This window comes from Salmo salar, chromosome ssa18, assembly GCF_905237065.1.
Source record: "Salmo salar chromosome ssa18, Ssal_v3.1, whole genome shotgun sequence".
NCBI lineage: Eukaryota > Metazoa > Chordata > Actinopteri > Salmoniformes > Salmonidae > Salmo > Salmo salar.
This window is the reverse complement of record NC_059459.1, coordinates 28,199,010-28,216,032: the sequence shown is the minus strand read 5'-3', so window position 1 is coordinate 28,216,032 and position 17,023 is coordinate 28,199,010. Positions and strand designations below refer to the sequence as shown.

Genomic DNA, 17,023 nt, shown 5'->3' with positions numbered 1-17,023 from the left:
CAGTCCGACGGACGAATCTGGGTTTGGCGGATGCCAGGAGAACGCTACCTGCCCCAATGCATGGTGCCAACTGTAAAGTTTGGTGGAGGAGGAGTAATGGTCTGGGGCTGTTTTTCATGGTTTGGGATAGGCCCCTTAGTTCCAGTACAGGGAAATCTTAACACTACAGCATACAATGACATTCTAGATGATTCTGTTCTTCCAACTTTGTGGAAACAGTTTGGGGAAGGCCCTTTCCTGTTTCAGCATGACAATGCCTCCGTTCACAAAGTGAGGTCCATACAGAAATGGTTTGTTGAGATCAGTGTGGAAGAACTTGACTGGCCTGCACAGAGCTCTGACCTCAACCCCATCAAATACCTTTGGGATGAATTGGAACACAGACTGCAAGCCAGGCCTAATCGCCCAACATCGGTGCCCGACCTCACTAATGCTCTTCTGGCTGAATGGAAGCAAGTCCCCGCAGCAATGTTCCAACATCTAGTGGAAAGCCTTCCCAGAATAGTGGAGGCTGTTATAGCAGCAAAGGGGGGACCAACTCCATATTAATGCCCATGATTTTGGAATGAGATGTTCGACTAGCAGGTGTCCTCAGTTGAATGCATTCAGTGTACAACTGACTCGGTATCCCCCTTTCCCTTTCCACATAGTTTTGGTCATGTAGTGTAGCTTCACTCCTCACTCTTAGACTACTGAATAATGCTGTCACTCTCACCATGCTACTCAGACCAATGGGACTGTATGCAAAATGTCTCAGGGTAGGAGTGCTGATCTAGGATCATTTCCCTCCTGTGTTATTCATTAGGATCTAAAAGGCAAAACTGATCCTTAATCAGCAGTCAGGCCCAGACTGTCTTCTCTCATATTTACACTGCATTTGGAATAATAAATCACGCTCGTGTGTGTGAGCATGCTCGTGTGTTTGTGTGTGATTATGAAGACATTTCCTTGCCCTCTACGGTGTTGTTGCCCCCCCCCCCCATACTCCAGTGATTTCATATTACTGAGCCTTTGTGTCAGAGCAGTAATTATTTGCCCCACTACCCCTCAGGTTGTTGGGCTCATTGCAGGGTACATTGTGTGTGTTTGTAGTAGCTTCACTGCAGAGTGTGGTTTTGTGGTTTGGTAAGTTATGATTCACCACGGCCTCCTGTCGCTTTTTAAGGCTTGTTAAATGCACAACATAATTCTTTGTGTGTGTGTGTGTGTGTGTGTGTGTGTGTGTGTGTGTGTGTGTGTGTGTGTGTGTGTGTGTGTGTGTGTGTGTGTGTGTGTGTGTGTGTGTGTGTGTGTGTGTGTGTGTGTAAGCCTTGCTTTCCACCACTGGTAAGTGGAACTCGACATAGCTGATGAGGTTATTGAAGAGGCAATTCACCTGCAACTCCACACACACACAAAGCTTGAAAACACATTTTGGGACTAAAACTATGTACCCTGAAAAACCCATTATTCTCCACAATTCAAAATTAGTTTTCAGTACTTTTTAATGAATTCATCATCCTTGCAAGAAGTGGTGTAGCAGAGTAACCCAGCAACCTGTTTTATCATCTGAGACACTGATGGACATGACTGTTTCTGCTCTGAGATCAGATAAGATGAACTATTATTTCTCTGTGTTATTTTGATAGTGAGGACATGGAGTAGCTAGCTGTGCTTTTATCTCAGGGATTTTCCAGTACTTTCCAGCAGGAGCCGAGAGAAATAGAGGGAGGTGGAGGAGAAGGGAGGAGAGGAGAGGAGAAGAGAGGGAGGTGGGGAGAAGGAGAGGAGAGGGAGGGGGAGAGGAGAACCAAGGGAAATGGAGGAGAAGGGAGGAGAGGAGAGAGAAGGGGAGGAGAGGAGAAGGGAGCAAAGGAGAGGAGGAGAAGGGAGGTGGAGAAGAAGGGAGGGAAATAGAGAAGAAAGAGTAGAGCGAGGAGAATACTTACATGTTTCAAGCAGACCACCATAGTCCCTGTGCCCAAGAAAGGGAAGGTAACCTGCCTAAATGACTACCGCCCCGTAGCACTCACGTCGGTAGCCATGAAGTGCTTTGAAAGGTTGGTCATGGCTCACATCAACACCGGAAACCCTGGATCCACTCATCCCGGAAAACCTTGACCCACGCCTACCGTCCCAACATATCCACTGATGACGCAATCGCACTCCACACTGCCCTTTCCCACCTGGACAAAAGGAACACCTATGTGAGAATGCTGTTCACTGACTACAGCTCAGCGTTCAACACCATAGTGCCCACAGAGCTCATCACTAAGCTAAGGACCCTGGGACTAAACACCTCCCTCTGCAACCTCCTGACGGGCCGCCCCTAGGTGTTAAGGGTAGGCATCAACACATCTGCCGTACTGAACCTCAACACGGGGGCCCCTCAGTGGTGCTCAGTCCCCTCCTGTATTCCCTGTTCACCCACGGCTGCGTTGCCGTGCACAACTCCAACACAATCATTAAGTTTGCTGACGACACAACAGTGGTAGGCCTGATCACCGACAATGATGAGACAGCCTATAGGGAGGAGGTCAGAGACAACCTCTCCCTCAATGTGAGCAAGACAAAGGAAATTATCGGGGACTACAGGAACAGGTGGGCCGAATACGCCCCATTCACATCAACGGGGCTGTAGCGGAGCAGGTCGAGAGTTTCAAGTTCCTTGGTGTCCACATCACCAACAAACTATCATGATCCAAACACACCAAGACAGTCGTGAAGAGGGCACGACAACACCTTTTCCCCCTCAGGAGACTGAAAAGATTTGGCTTGGGTCCCCAGATCCTCAAAAAGTTCTACAGCTGCACCATCGAGAGCATCCTGACCTGTTGCATCACTGCCTGGTATAGCAACTCCTCTGCATCCGACCTTAAGGTGCTACAGAGGGCAGTGCGTACGGCCCAGTACATCACTGGGGCCAAGCTTCCTGCAATCCAGGAGCCCCCCTTTGTTTTCACACTGCTGATACTCGCTGTTTATTATCTATGCATAGTCACTTTACCCCTACCTACATGTAGAAATGACCTGACTAATCTGTACCCCCACCCATTAACTCGGTACCGGTACCCCCTGTATATAGCCTCGTTATTGTTATTTTGTGTTACTTTTTATTTTATTTTTTACTTTAGTTTATTTTGTAAATATTTTCTTAACTCTATTTCTTGAACTGCATTGTTGGTTAAGGGCTTGTAAGTAAGCATTTCACGGTAAGGACTACACCTGTTGTATTCGGTGCATGTGACAAATAACATTTGATTTGATGATTTTTGTTTGTTGGAAAGGCGGCATCCTATGATGGTGCCACGTTGAAAGTCACTGAGCTGTTCAGTACGGGCCATTCTACTGCCAATGTTTGTCTATGGACATTACATGGCTGTGCTTGATTTTATACACCTGTCAGCAATGGCGTGGCTGAAGTAGCCGAATCCACTCATTTGAAGGGGTGTCCACATACTTTTGTATATATTGTGTGTGTGAATGTACAGTATGTAATTATGCACACACACACACACACACACACACACACACACACATACACACAGCAGAGCTATTCCATGCTGTCAGTAGCTCTTTAGATACCTGTGGCTGGAAATACAACAAAGCCTGTCCAACAAGTATTAGCAGGACATTGATGTTTCTATTTCCATTTCATGAGATACAGAACAAAGCCACTGAGACACGACTAGTCCACTACATCACCAGGGTTAGGCTCAATTCCTTTTCAATTCAGGAAGTACAATGAAACTACATTTCCAATTCTCTTCAATGCTTTTTAATTGGGAACATTTGGAATTGGAATTTGGTTTACTTTGTGAAATGAAATGGAATTGAGCCCAACCCCGATCACTACTACATGCTGCCCTGATACATGGCTGTTGTTGACTCCTATAGCATCCAACCATAGGAATGTACGTGTTAGTCAGGGTAATACCAGCCAGTGATATCCTGGTGCCCCAGCCACTGTCTACTGTACTCCTATAGCATCCAACCATAGGAATGTACAGCCACGTGTTAGTCAGGGTAATACCAGCCAGTGATATCCTGGTGCCCCAGCCACTGTCTACTGTACTCCTATAGTATCCAACCATAGGAATGTACAGCCACGTGTTAGTCAGGGTAATACCAGCCAGTGATATCCTGGTGCCCCAGCCACTGTCTACTGTATGTGTGACTGTTAATCAACCAGTATACAACTCTAACCCCACTACCACAGATACCACAGATACATTTAAACGGAAAGCTGACGTCCTATCTTCCTGTCCTGTCTCTCCGCTCCAATCAGCCAATCCCAACGAGGAGCTGCGGTTGACCTTCCCGGTCCGGGACGGCGTGGTATTGGAACCTTTCCGGTTGGAACACAACCTCGCCGTCAGTAATCACGTCTACCACCTGCGACCGTCGGTACATCAGACCCTCATGTGGAGGTGAGATATGGAGAGACAGACACACACACATTCGACCGTCCATGGAGTTGAGACTCGAGTCTTATTCTTTTTCTGTACCTCTACAAATGTTCTTCTTCTAATAGAATGGCCTATCCATGGCAACCATGATGTTAACGTTCCCTGGACTATATTGATTGTTGTATTCGGCGCATGGACAGGAGAGGAAGATTAGGAGAGAGAAGATAGGAGAGGAGATAGGAGGGAGAGGAGACTGGAGAGGAAAGAGAGAAGATAGGAGAGGAGGGTTGGAGAGAAGGACCATGCGTTAACCTGGACAGTGAGACAGAAAGAATGAACACAACCTCCCTACTTCACAGAACCAGAACAGGATGCTCCAACACAGCTCCCTCCCTGTAGAACCATGTTTTCACCTCGCTTGGTTTCCTTCAGACGTGGAGGTTCCTGCTTTAGAGATCACAAACAAAGGCATCGCCTACAGGGGGGAGATGGAGAGAAAGAGAGGCAGAGAGAGGTTGTGCAGAGAGAGGGGGTTGAGCCGAGAGAAAGAGAGGTTGAGGAGAGGGGGCTGGGTTAAGGAGAGAGAGGGGGGGGCTCAAGCCCTCTCCCTTTCTCTCTCCATTTCTCTCCATCCCTTTCAATCTTTCCAATTCTTTTTTCCTGGTTCTGTAGTAGTAGTTAGAGGTCAGTTTAGGGTCGGAAGGGGAAATAGTTCATCAGTAGCCACAAGGTCAGACAGTGGAGCAGTGGTGGAGGGTTAGAGGGCTGGAGTCAGTGTGTCCCTGAGTGGTGCACTGATCTACTGCAGGTCTGTCTAGCTGCCTGTCTGCCTAGCTGCAGGTCTGCAGGCAGGTCTGCCTAGCTGCCTGTCTGCCTAGCTGCAGGTCTGTCTAGCTGCCTGTCTGCCTAGCTGCAGGTCTGTCTAGCTGCCTGTCTGCCTAGCTGCAGGTCTGTCTAGCTGCCTGTCTGCCTAGCTGCAGGTCTGCAGGCAGGTCTGCCTAGCTGCCTGTCTGCCTAGCTGCAGGTCTGTCTAGCTGCCTGTCTGCCTAGCTGCAGGTCTGTCTAGCTGCCTGTCTGCCTAGCTGCAGGTCTGTCTAGCTGCCTGTCTGCCTAGCTGCAGGTCTGTCTAGCTGCCTGTCTGCCTAGCTGCAGGTCTGTCTAGCTGCCTGTCTGCCTAGCTGCAGGTCTGTCTAGCTGCCTGTCTGCCTAGCTGCAGGTCTGTCTAGCTGCCTGTCTGTCTAGCTGCAGGTCTGTCTAGCTGCCTGTCTGCCTAGCTGCAGGTCTGTCTAGCTGCCTGTCTGCCTAGCTGCAGGTCTGTCTAGCTGCCTGTCTGCCTAGCTGCAGGTCTGTCTAGCTGCCTGTCTGCCTAGCTGCAGGTCTGTCTAGCTGCCTGTCTGCCTAGCTGCAGGTCTGTCTAGCTGCCTGTCTGCCTAGCTGCAGGTCTGTCTAGCTGCCTGTCTGCCTAGCTGCAGGTCTGTCTAGCTGCAGGTCTGCAGGCAGGTCTGCCTAGCTGCAGGTTTCCTTGTTTTCAAGTATGAAGGGCTGCGTTGGGGGAGGAGGGTTGGAGTGTGCCCTACTAGGGGTCAACTGATCTGTGTGTCTCTTCGAGTGGTGCACTGATCTACTGCAGGTGTGCCTGGCTGCAGGTGTGTCTGGCTGCAGGTGTGCCTGGCTGCAGGTGTGCATGGCTGCAGGTGTGCATGGCTGCAGGTGTGCCTGGCTGCAGGTGTTGCAGGTGTGCCTGGCTGCAGGTGTGTCTGACTGCATGTGTGTCTGGCTGCAGGTGTGCCTGGCTGCAGGTGTGCATGGCTGCAGGTGTGCCTGGCTGCAGGTGTTGCAGGTGTGCCTGGCTGCAGGTCTGAGAGTCTTCGGTGCTTTGGCGGGATTTGTAGCGCTTGTAAACTCTTACGGGAGCCCTTAGTAGGCTGCAGATGGAGTGATATGATGTGAGGAGGCTGGGAAGGACTGCAGTGGGAGAGAGTGGGGAGACACCTGCTGGAACATATCTGTAACTGCGGCCAGCGCTGTCTGTTCTGAGGACACTGTTCCTCCAGTTTTGGAGCACTGATCGTCTTCACTGCCCTTCCACAAGATTTGCACTTTTACCTGACAAAGACACTGTGTACAGTTACATGCGAACAATAATGTGATTATTGTGGATAGTCAGATGAATATAATAGTTTGATTAAAACGTTTACATGCTTTGCAAGAAGAACAATTTCCCTAATAAACCTGTTTACATGGACACATCTGAAATCAGGCCACCTGATGGCAATCTGAAAATCAACGTTCTACCACAACGAAGATGTTATTTCTGGAAAGCATATTTGATTCTGATTTCGGACATATAAAGTTGGTATGTGAAAACTACTTCTAAGACACATACATTCAGTTGTTCTGAACTCACTTCCCTCGCACTAAAGAGGGAGGCTCTCGGCTGGTGCTAGCACATACGCAGATCAAATACACTGCTGGAACGTCGATTAAGGTGTTTACATGTCCTAATCATTTGAAACGTTGCTCAGAAAAGCAGGTGTTTAAATCGCCGTATGCTTACTTTGATTTTGACCTCACGCCAATTAAGATAAGCAGAGGAAGGTGTTTACATGACTATTTCATAATCCGTCTACTTCCATAATCAGTTAATATGGAAGTATTACTGTGCATGTAAACGTACTCAATGCTACAGTAGATTATGTTGTGTGTTTTGGATCATAATGAATCATGGCTCTGGTTTTTCCGGGTTTTGTCCAACATTTTCGCATGTCCTCAGCAAGTGACGTCTCAAAACAAATGCAATACTTTTAATAGACAATATTTTCTGTTGAGTGGGCTATATACTCGTTTGAGTGGGCTATATTCTCCTTTGAGTGGGCTATATTCTCCTTTGTGTGGGCTATATTCTCCTTTGAGTGGGTTAAATTCTCATTTGAGTGGGTTATATTCTCCTTTGTGTGGGTCATATTCTCCTTTGAGTGGGTTATATTCTCCTTTGAGTGGGTTATATTCTCCTTTGAGTGGGGTATATTCTGCTTTGAGGGGGGTATATTCTCCTTTGAGTGGGCTATATTCTCCTTTGAGTGGGCTATATTCTCCTTTGAGTGGGCTATATTCTCCTTTGAGGGGGGTATATTCTCCTTTGAGTGGGCTATATTCTCCTTTGAGGGGGGTATATTCTCCTTTGAGTGGGCTATATTCTCCTTTGAGTGGGCTATATTCTCCTTTGAGTGGACTATATTCCAGGTAATTCTACTCCTATAATCCCTAATCTCCTAGTATTAGTAATACATGCACTGTTTTACCTCAGATAAGTGTCCCTTTGAAGTTTTACCTTGGAGCTTAATGAAAGTGCTTCATTACAACTCTATTACTTTCTGTTTGTGTGTGTGTGTGTGTGTGTGTGTGTGTGTGTGTGTGTTGTCTCCTCCCGAGCCTTGAATGCAATAAAATCCAGTCCCCAAAGCTCCTGAGCTGAGCAACATCTCTTCTCCCTCTCTTTCCTTCCTTCACTTTCTCTCCCTCTCTTTTCCTCCCTCACTTTCTCTCCCTCTCTTTTCCTCCATCCTGCCACTCTCACCTTCTCTTCCACCCTTTTCCATTCTCCCACCATCCTATCTTTCTTAGTCTAGTCTTCCCATTCCATTTCCCTTCTCCCTCTCGCCTTCTCCTCTCTCCACCCATTCCTTTCTGCTTCTCAGCATGGTATCATAAACTTAAGCCTTTATCAGCTCTGAGCAGCGCTGTAGAACCCTGGCTACCCCAGTGCATCATGGGGGGATTGTCTCGCCGTGTTCTTTGTATGGAGGAATTTGTAGCTGTGATGGAGATAAACGTGGCATGATGGAGGGATGAGGGAGTGACTGATTTACCACCACTACACCTATTAATCCATCGTCTTCTCCCTCTGAGCCACCCCACCACATCAATTACAGAGGTAGAGAGGGAGGACGGGAGGGAGGGAGGGAGGGGGAGAGGTAGTGAGAAAGAGGGAGAGGGGAGAATAGTGAGAGATTGAGGGGAAAGGTAGAGCGAAGGAGAGCGAGAGAGATGGAGATAGAGAGGGAATGCGGGAGAAAAAGAGACAGAGACAGAGAGAGAGAAAGCGACAGAACGAGTGAAAGAGAGAGAGAGGCTGTATTATCTGCTGTGAGGAGTAGCAGTACTAGTAAATCAGAGGGGCAGACAGTATTGATAACCTTAAACAGGAGGTGTGCTGCTGCCTGTCTGCCTTTTTACTGGGAGATAATGCGTACGGTGACGTCACCCAGGGCTTTGTGGGGGACCTCTCTCCCCTGAGCAATGTGTAATTGGGGCCAGGAGTTTGTAGGATGAGCTGTTCACGTAGGTGATAGCCAACAGCAACATTATTTTTGTTAGATTTTGTTCACGTAGGTGATAGCCAACAGCAACATTATTTTTGTTAGATTATGTTCACGTAGGTGATAGCCAACAGCAACATTATTTTTGTTAGATTATGTTCACGTAGGTGATAGCCAACAGCAACATTATTTTTGTTAGATTATGTTCACGTAGGTGATAGCCAACAGCAACATTATTTTTGTTAGATTATGTTCACGTAGGTGATAGCCAACAGCAACATTATTTTTGTTAGATTATGTTCACGTAGGTGATAGCCAACAGCAACATTATTTTTGTTAGATTATGTTCACGTAGGTGATAGCCAACAGCAACATTATTTTTGTTAGATTATGTTCACGTAGGTGATAGCCAACAGCAACATTATTTTTGTTAGATTATGTTCACGTAGGTGATAGCCAACAGCAACATTATTTTTGTTAGATTATGTTCACGTAGGTGATAGCCAACAGCAACATTATTTTTGTTAGATTATGTTCACGTAGGTGATAGCCAACAGCAACATTATTTTTGTTAGATTATGTTCACGTAGGTGATAGCCAACAGCAACATTATTTTTGTTAGATTATGTTCACGTAGGTGATGATCATCATCATTATGTTGTTGTTCATCATGTTGTTTTCAACATAACTGGATTGCAGTGAAACATAAATCCAGTAATCAAGTAGCTTCTTAGCGCATTTTAGATTTGGTTCTGGGTTCCAAGATTACTTACAGTTGAAGTCGGAAGTTTACATACACTTTAGCCAAATACATTTAAACTCAGGTTTTCACAATTCCTGATATTTAATCCTAGTAAAAATTCCCTGTCTTAGGTCAGTTAGGATCACCACTTTATTTTAAGAATGTGAAATGTCAGAATAATAGAGGAGAGAATGATTTATTTCAGCTTTTATTTCTTTCATCACATTCCCAATGGGTCAGAGGTTTACATACACTCAATTAGTATTTGGTAGCATTGCCTTTAAATTGTTAAACTTGGGTCAAATGTTTCGGCTAGCCTTCCATAAGCTTCCCACAAAAAGTTGGGTGAATTTTGGCCCATTCCTCCTAACAGAGCTGGTGTCAGGTTCATAGGCCTCCTTGCTTGCATACGCTTTTTCAGTTCTGCCCACAAATGTTCTATAGGGTTGAGGTCAGGGCTTTGTGATGGCCACTCCAATACCTTGACTTTGTTGTTCTTAAGCCATTTTGCCACACTTTGGAAGTATGCTTGGGGTCATTGTCCATTTGGAAGACCCATTTGCGACCAAGCTTTAACTTCCTGACTGATGTCTTGAGACGTTGCTTCAATATATCCATATCATTTTCCTGCCTCATGATGCCATCTATTTTGTGAAGTGCACCAGTCCCTCCTGCAGCAAAGCACCCCCACAACATGATGCTGCCACCCCCATGCCTCACGGTTAGGATGGAGTTCTTTGGCTTGCAAGCCTCCCCCTTTTTCCTCCAAACATAACGATGGTCATTATGGCCAAACAGTTCTATTTTTGTTTCATCAGACCAGAGGACATTTCTCCAAAAAGTACGATCTTTGTCCCCATGTGCAGTTGCAAACCGTAGTCTGGCTTTTTTATGGCGGTTTTGGAACAGTGGCTTCTTCCTTGTTGAGTGGCCTTTCAGGTTATGTCGATATAGGACTCGCTTTACTGTGGATATAGATACTTTTTGTACCTGTTTCCTCCAGCATCTTCACAAGGTACTTTGCTGTTGTTCTGGGATTGATTTGCACTTTGCACCAAAGTACGTTCATCTCTAGGAGACAGAACGCATCTCCTTCCTGAGCGGTATGACAGCTGCGTGGTCTCATGGTGTTTATACATGCGTACTATTGTTTGTACAGATGAACGTGGTACCTTCAGGCGTTTGGAAATTGCTCCCAAGGATGAACCAGACTTGTGGAGGTCTACAATTTTTTTTCTGATCTTGGCTGATTTATTTAGATTTTCCCATGATGTCAAGCAAAGAGACACTGAGTTTGAAGGTAGGCCTTGAAATACATCCACAGGTACAACTCCAATTGACTCAAATGATGTCAATTAGCCTATCAGAAGCTTCTAAAGCCATGACATCATTTTCTGGAATTTTCCAAACTGTTTAAAGGCACAGTCAACTAAGTCTATGTAAACTTCTGACCCACTGGAATTGTGATACAGTGAATTATAATTGAAATAATCTGTCTGTAAACAATTGTTGGAAAATTTACTTCTGTCATGCACAAAGTAGATGTCCTAACCGACTTGCCAAAATTACAGTTTGTTAACAAGAAACTTGTGGAGTGGTTGAAAACGAGTTTTAATGACTCCAACCTAAGTGTATGTAAACTTTCGACTTCAACTGTATGTACTAACAATGTTATGTATCTCTCTGTCTCAAGACCTGTCCTAACCAAGCTGTATCTTTCTGCCTTTCCCTGTAAATAACCTGTCCTAACCAAGCTGTATCTGTCTCTTTCCCTGTAAATAACCTGTCCTAACCAAGCTGTATCTGTCTCTTTCCCTGTAAAGAACCTGTCCTAACCAAGCTGTATCTGTCTCTTTCCCTGTAAAGAACCTGTCCTAACCAAGCTGTATCTTTCTGCCTTTCCCTGTAAATAACCTGTCCTAACCAAGCTGTATCTGTCTCTTTCCCTGTAAATAACCTGTCCTAACCAAGCTGTATCTGTCTCTTTCCCTGTAAATAACCTGTCCTAACCAAGCTGTATCTGTCTCTTTCCCTGTAAAGAACCTGTCCTAACCAAGCTGTATCTGTCTCTTTCCCTGTAAAGAACCTGTCCTAACCAAGCTGTATCTTTCTGCCTTTCCCTGTAAATAACCTGTCCTAACCAAGCTGTATCTGTCTCTTTCCCTGTAAAGAACCTGTCCTAACCAAGCTGTATCTGTCTCTTTCCCTGTAAAGAACCTGTCCTAACCAAGCTGTATCTGTCTCTTTCCCTGTAAAGAACCTGTCCTAACCAAGCTGTATCTGTCTCTTTCCCTGTAAAGAACCTGTCCTAACCAAGCTGTATCTTTCTCTTTCCCTGTAAAGAACCTGTCCTAACCAAGCTGTATCTGTCTCTTTCCCTGTAAAGAACCTGTCCTAACCAAGCTGTATCTGTCTCTTTCCCTGTAAAGAACCTGTCCTAATCAAGCTGTATCTTTCTGCCTTTCCCTGTAAAGAACCTGTCCTAACCAAGCTGTATCTCTCTTTGTCTTCCAGAGTGTTGATGGCGTCACGTTAGGCTAGAGGACAGGAAGCAGTCATCAAGATGAACGCATTGCCGTCAATGGATCGGCACATCCAGCAGACCAACGACAGGCTGCTGTGTATCAAACAGGTAAGAAACACATATCTGGAAATGCACAGAGGGCCTTAATGTCTTAAATGAAAGGTGATTTGTAGATCAGTGAGGTCGAACAGGTTGCCGTGTATCAAACAAGTGAGACAATAGCAACTAGCAACACCAAGGTCGTGGGTTCAGATCCTGGAGGAATCAAATTCCCACATTGTATGTATATTATTGTCTCTGAGTTTTCGGATGTTAAGTGGCATTGGCAGATCTTTTAAAAAGAAGGACTGCTTGGATCCAAGGTGGTTGTTACAGTACAGTAGATGTCTACACAGCCCCTTGCTCTGCTCATGAGAGACTCCTCCAGCCTGCAGTTGCTCTTTCCACACACCATACTGCCTTATATGGCAATCTGTTAGTTCACCCATTAGCTACAGACCAGGTTGCACTGGGGCAGAGAGAGAGGCGAGGGAGAGACAGAGAGCGAGAGAGACAGCGAGAGAGGGATGCCCTGTTAAGTGCAAGAGACTCTCTAACTTCTAACTGTACTTCCAGAATACTCTTCAGTTGATTTCTCTGTCTAGTCTCTTCCATTCTCTCTTCAACTCTTCCCTTCTACTCCTTCTCTGATTCACTGACATCTTGTTCTGTAATAGATAGCGCTGCACTGAGACCTAAGAGCGAGTGAGTACAGATGTCTGCCCGCATGCTGCCAGTGGGTTATGGTTTTGGTTTGGGGTCCTGGCAGAGGGCCAGTGGGCTGAGCTGTTTTCTACTCAGGCAGGTATGAACAGCCTGATCCCCAGACAGGCCAGGGTAAACACGGACATTCAGCGGAGGACCAGGAGGCTTCGATGTCTGTCTGCCTGTGAGGCTGCCGACACCTCTGCTGACACCTCTGCTGACACCTCTCTCTCTCTCTCTCTCTCTCTCTCTCTCTCTCTCTCTCTCTCTCTCTCTCTCTCTCTCTCCAATTCAATTCAATTCAGAGGGCTTTATTGGCAAGGAAACAAGATGTTTACATTGCCAAAGCAAGTGAAATAGATAATAAACAAAAGTGAAAAAAACAATACACTCACAAAAGTTTCAGAGCAATAGAGACATTTCAAATGTCATATTACGATGTGCAAATAGTTAAAGTACAAAAGGGAAAATAAATCAACATAAATATGGGTCTCTCTCCCTCCCTCCTACAAGCCAACACAGTGGCTGCTTTCTCCATCTGTTGTCTACTGCCTGTTTGCTCCTTGTCTCCCTAGAGCTGTTCTTGTTAGATGGGCTGGTGGCTAACTCTCTCTACTATTTTCTCTCTATTTTGTTCCACCAAATCACTATCAAGTTAACTAGCTATTGTGTCCCTTCAGATCAGCAAACACTCAAAGGTTAGGAGCTAATGTAAAGAGTGAGGGGCTTTCTTTGTCCCAGTGAAAATGTAGACAGACAGTCTTCTCGGTGGCAGCTATTATCCTCCTCACCCTGGAGATGTAGGCTATACGACTCACATCAACCAGCAATAATGTCATTTTCCCACTCATCCAGCCATATCCCCTCCCTCCTTCTCCATCTCCCCTTTCTCTCTCTCATCTCTCGGTCTCCCTCCTCATCTCTACATCTCAATCATTTCTCTCTCATAGTCCACAGCTGCTTCCACAATCACCCATCTCCACATCACAAAAGACCAACTATTGAAGGCTCATCTCCTTCTCCCATAACTCTCAGAGCTCATGATATAGCTGTCTATTCTCACAGCTTTCCTCGCTTGGCGGACAGAGAGAGAGAGAGACAGAGAGAGAGAGAGACAGAGAGACAGAGACAGCGAGACAGACAGACACAGAGAGAGAGACACAGAGAGAGAGACAGAGAGAGAGAGACACAGAGAGAGAGACAGACAGACAGACAGACAGACAGACAGACAGACAGACAGACAGACAGACACCGACTGAAAGACAGACAGAGAGAGACAGACAGACACATACATACACACACTCTCATAGGAGCTCTATTGTCAGACTGAGCTTAATCCTCTCTTTCAGACCCTCACCTCGGCTGCCCTGTAAAGACAATACCTCTAAGTGTGTGTGTGTGTGTGTGTGTGTGTGTGTGTGTGTGTGTGTGTGTGTGTGTGTGTGTGTGTGTGTGTGTGTGTGTGTGTGTGTGTGTGTGTGTGTGTGTCTCTCCTCTGCAAGGACACACAGAAAAAGACGCTTCAGAATAATAAATGCTTTTAAGTGGGGCTCAATCTCCTCGGCTAGAACAAGCCACAGAGTCATTAACCTACTGAGCTGTGGAGAGGGAGAGAGAGGAGAGAGAGAAGGAGAGGGAAAGAGAGAGAAGGAGAGATGTTGAGAAAGAGAAAAGTAGAAGGAGAAAGACAGAGGTGGGGAGGGAGAGGCAGAAAGAGAGGAGAGGTAGGGATGGAGAGGGAGGGAGAGAGGGAGAAAGAGAGGAGAGGTAGGGATGGAGAGGGAGAAAGAGAGGAGAGGTAGGGATGGAGAGGGAAAGAGAGAGGGAGAAAGAGAGGAGAGGTAGGGATGGAGAGGGAAAGAGAGGAGAGGTAGGGATGGAGAGGGAAAGAGAGAGGGAGAAAGAGAGGGAGAAAGAGCGGAAGAGGCCTAGTTTAATACCCGTCATTGTCCTCTTCAAGGCTGAGTAGTCTTCAGACAGAGGGAAGAGAAAAAGTAAATGTCTGCACACACACAAAAATCTCCGCTGCTCAAGCCTTAGAAATTGTTAGCGTAGGCCAGTAACTTATGATCAACGACGGTCTCTTTTAGAGCGGCAACTCCTTTATACCTTTAGCAGGTCAGGGGTCAGGATAATAGGCTGAGAAGAGAAGGGGTTTATACCTTTAGCAGGTCAGGATAATAGGCTGAGAAGAGAAGGGGTTTATACCTTTAGCAGGTCAGGATAATAGGCTGAGAAGAGACAGGTTTATACCTTTAGCAGGTCAGAGGTCAGGATAATAGGCTGAGAAGAGAAGGGGTTTATACCTTTAGCAGGTCAGAGGTCAGGATAATAGGCTGAGAAGAGACAGGGTCTATACCTTTAGCAGGTCAGGGGTCAGGATAATAGGCTGAGAAGAGACGGGGTCTATACCTTTAGCAGGTCAGGGGTCAGGATAATAGGCTGAGAAGAGACGGGGTCTATACCTTTAGCAGGTCAGGGGTCAGGATAATAGGCTGAGAAGAGACGGGGTTTATACCTTTAGCAGGTCAGGGGTCAGGATAATAGGCTGAGAAGAGACGGGGTTTATACCTTTAGCAGGTCAGGGGTCAGGATAATAGGCTGAGAAGAGACGGGGTTTATACCTTTAGCAGGTCAGTGGTCAGGATAATAGGCTGAGAAGAGAAGGGGTTTATGCCTTTAGCAGGTCAGGGGTCAGATAATAGGCTGAGAAGAGAAGGGGTTTATGCCTTTAGCAGGTCAGGGGTCATGAGAATAGGCTGAGAAGAGAAGGGGTTTATGCCTTGTATGTCTGCATGACCATGTAAGGACCCGGCAATGCCCACTCAGGCTCTGCTGCATTGTGGGTATATAACCTATACCCTGCTCAACAATACATCAAGGTCTGCTGGTAACGCCCTCACACTCACCCACTTAATCCTCTCCCCTATTCTCACCCTCCTCTCTTTATCCATCTCTCCTGACCCTCCTTTCTTTATCCATCTCTCCTGACCCTCCTCTCTTTATCCATCTCTCCTGACCCTCCTCTCTTTACCCATCTCTCCTGACCCTCCTCTCTTTACCCATCTCTCCTGACCCTCCTTTCTTTATCCATCTCTCCTGACCCTCCTCTCTTTATCCATCTCTCCTGACCCTACTCTCTTTACCCATCTCTCCTGACCCTCCTCTCTTTATCCATCTCTCCTGACCCTCCTCTCTTTATCCATCTCTCCTGACCCTCCTCTCTTTATCCATCTCTCCTGACCCTCCTCTCTTTATCCATCTCTCCTGACCCTCCTCTCTTTATCCATCTCTCCTGACCCTCCTCTCTTTACCCATCTCTCCTGACCCTCCTCTCTTTATCCATCTCTCCTGACCCTCCTCTCTTTATCCATCTCTCCTGACCCTCCTCTCTTTATCCATCTCTCCTGACCCTCCTCTCTTTACCCATCTCTCCTGACCCTCCTCTCTTTATCCATCTCTCCTGACCCTCCTCTCTTTACCCATCTCTCCTGACCCTCCTCTCTTTATCCATCTCTCCTGACCCTCCTCTCTTTATCCATCTCTCCTGACCCTCCTCTCTTTATCCATCTCTCCTGACCCTCCTCTCTTTACCCATCTCTCCTGACCCTCCTCTCTTTATCCATCTCTCCTGACCCTCCTCTCTTTATCCATCTCTCCTGACCCTCCTCTCTTTATCCATCTCTCCTGACCCTCCTCTCTTTATCCATCTCTCCTGACCCTCCTCTCTTTATCGATCTCTCCTGACCCTCCTCTCTTTATCCATCTCTCCTGACCCTCCTCTCTTTATCCATCTCTCCTGACCCTCCTCTCTTTACCCATCTCTCCTGACCCTCCTCTCTTTATCCATCTCTCCTGACCCTCCTCTCTTTATCGATCTCTCCTGACCCTCCTCTCTTTATCCATCTCTCCTGACCCTCCTCTCTTTATCCATCTCTCCTGACCCTCCTCTCTTTATCCATCTCTCCTGACCCTCCTCTCTTTATCCATCTCTCCTGACCCTCCTCTCTTTATCTATCTCTCCTGACACTCCTCTCTTTATCCATCTCTCCTGACCCTCCTCTCTTTATCCATCTCTCCTGACCCTCCTCTCTTTATCCATCTCTCCTGACCCTCCTCTCTTTATCCATCTCTCCTGACCCTCCTTTCTTTATCCATCTCTCCTGACCCTCCTCTCTTTATCCATCTCTCCTGACCCTCCTCTCTTTATCCATCTCTCCTGACCCTCCTCTCTTTACCCATCTCTCCTGACCCTCCTTTTTTTATCCATCTCTCCTGACCCTCCTCTCTTTATCCATCTCTCCTG

General features: G+C 46.6%; 1 protein-coding gene across 6 annotated transcripts in view; it reads left to right on the top strand.

Annotated features, from left to right (window-relative positions):
* LOC106577220 (zinc finger MIZ domain-containing protein 1) overlaps positions 1-17,023 on the top strand; it is a 239,501-nt gene that overhangs the window by 139,396 nt on the left and 83,082 nt on the right. For 4 of the 6 annotated variants that reach the window (XM_045700993.1, XM_045700991.1, XM_045700992.1 and 1 more), the window contains exons 4-5: positions 4,268-4,409; positions 11,964-12,081. In XM_045700993.1, coding sequence (XP_045556949.1) covers positions 12,013-12,081 — 69 coding nt within the window. In that variant the 5' untranslated portion in view covers positions 4,268-4,409; positions 11,964-12,012. Of the gene's footprint in view, positions 1-4,198; positions 4,410-11,963; positions 12,082-17,023 lie in introns of all 6 variants that reach the window. The other 2 variants (XM_045700989.1, XM_045700990.1) reach the window with 2 other exon arrangements.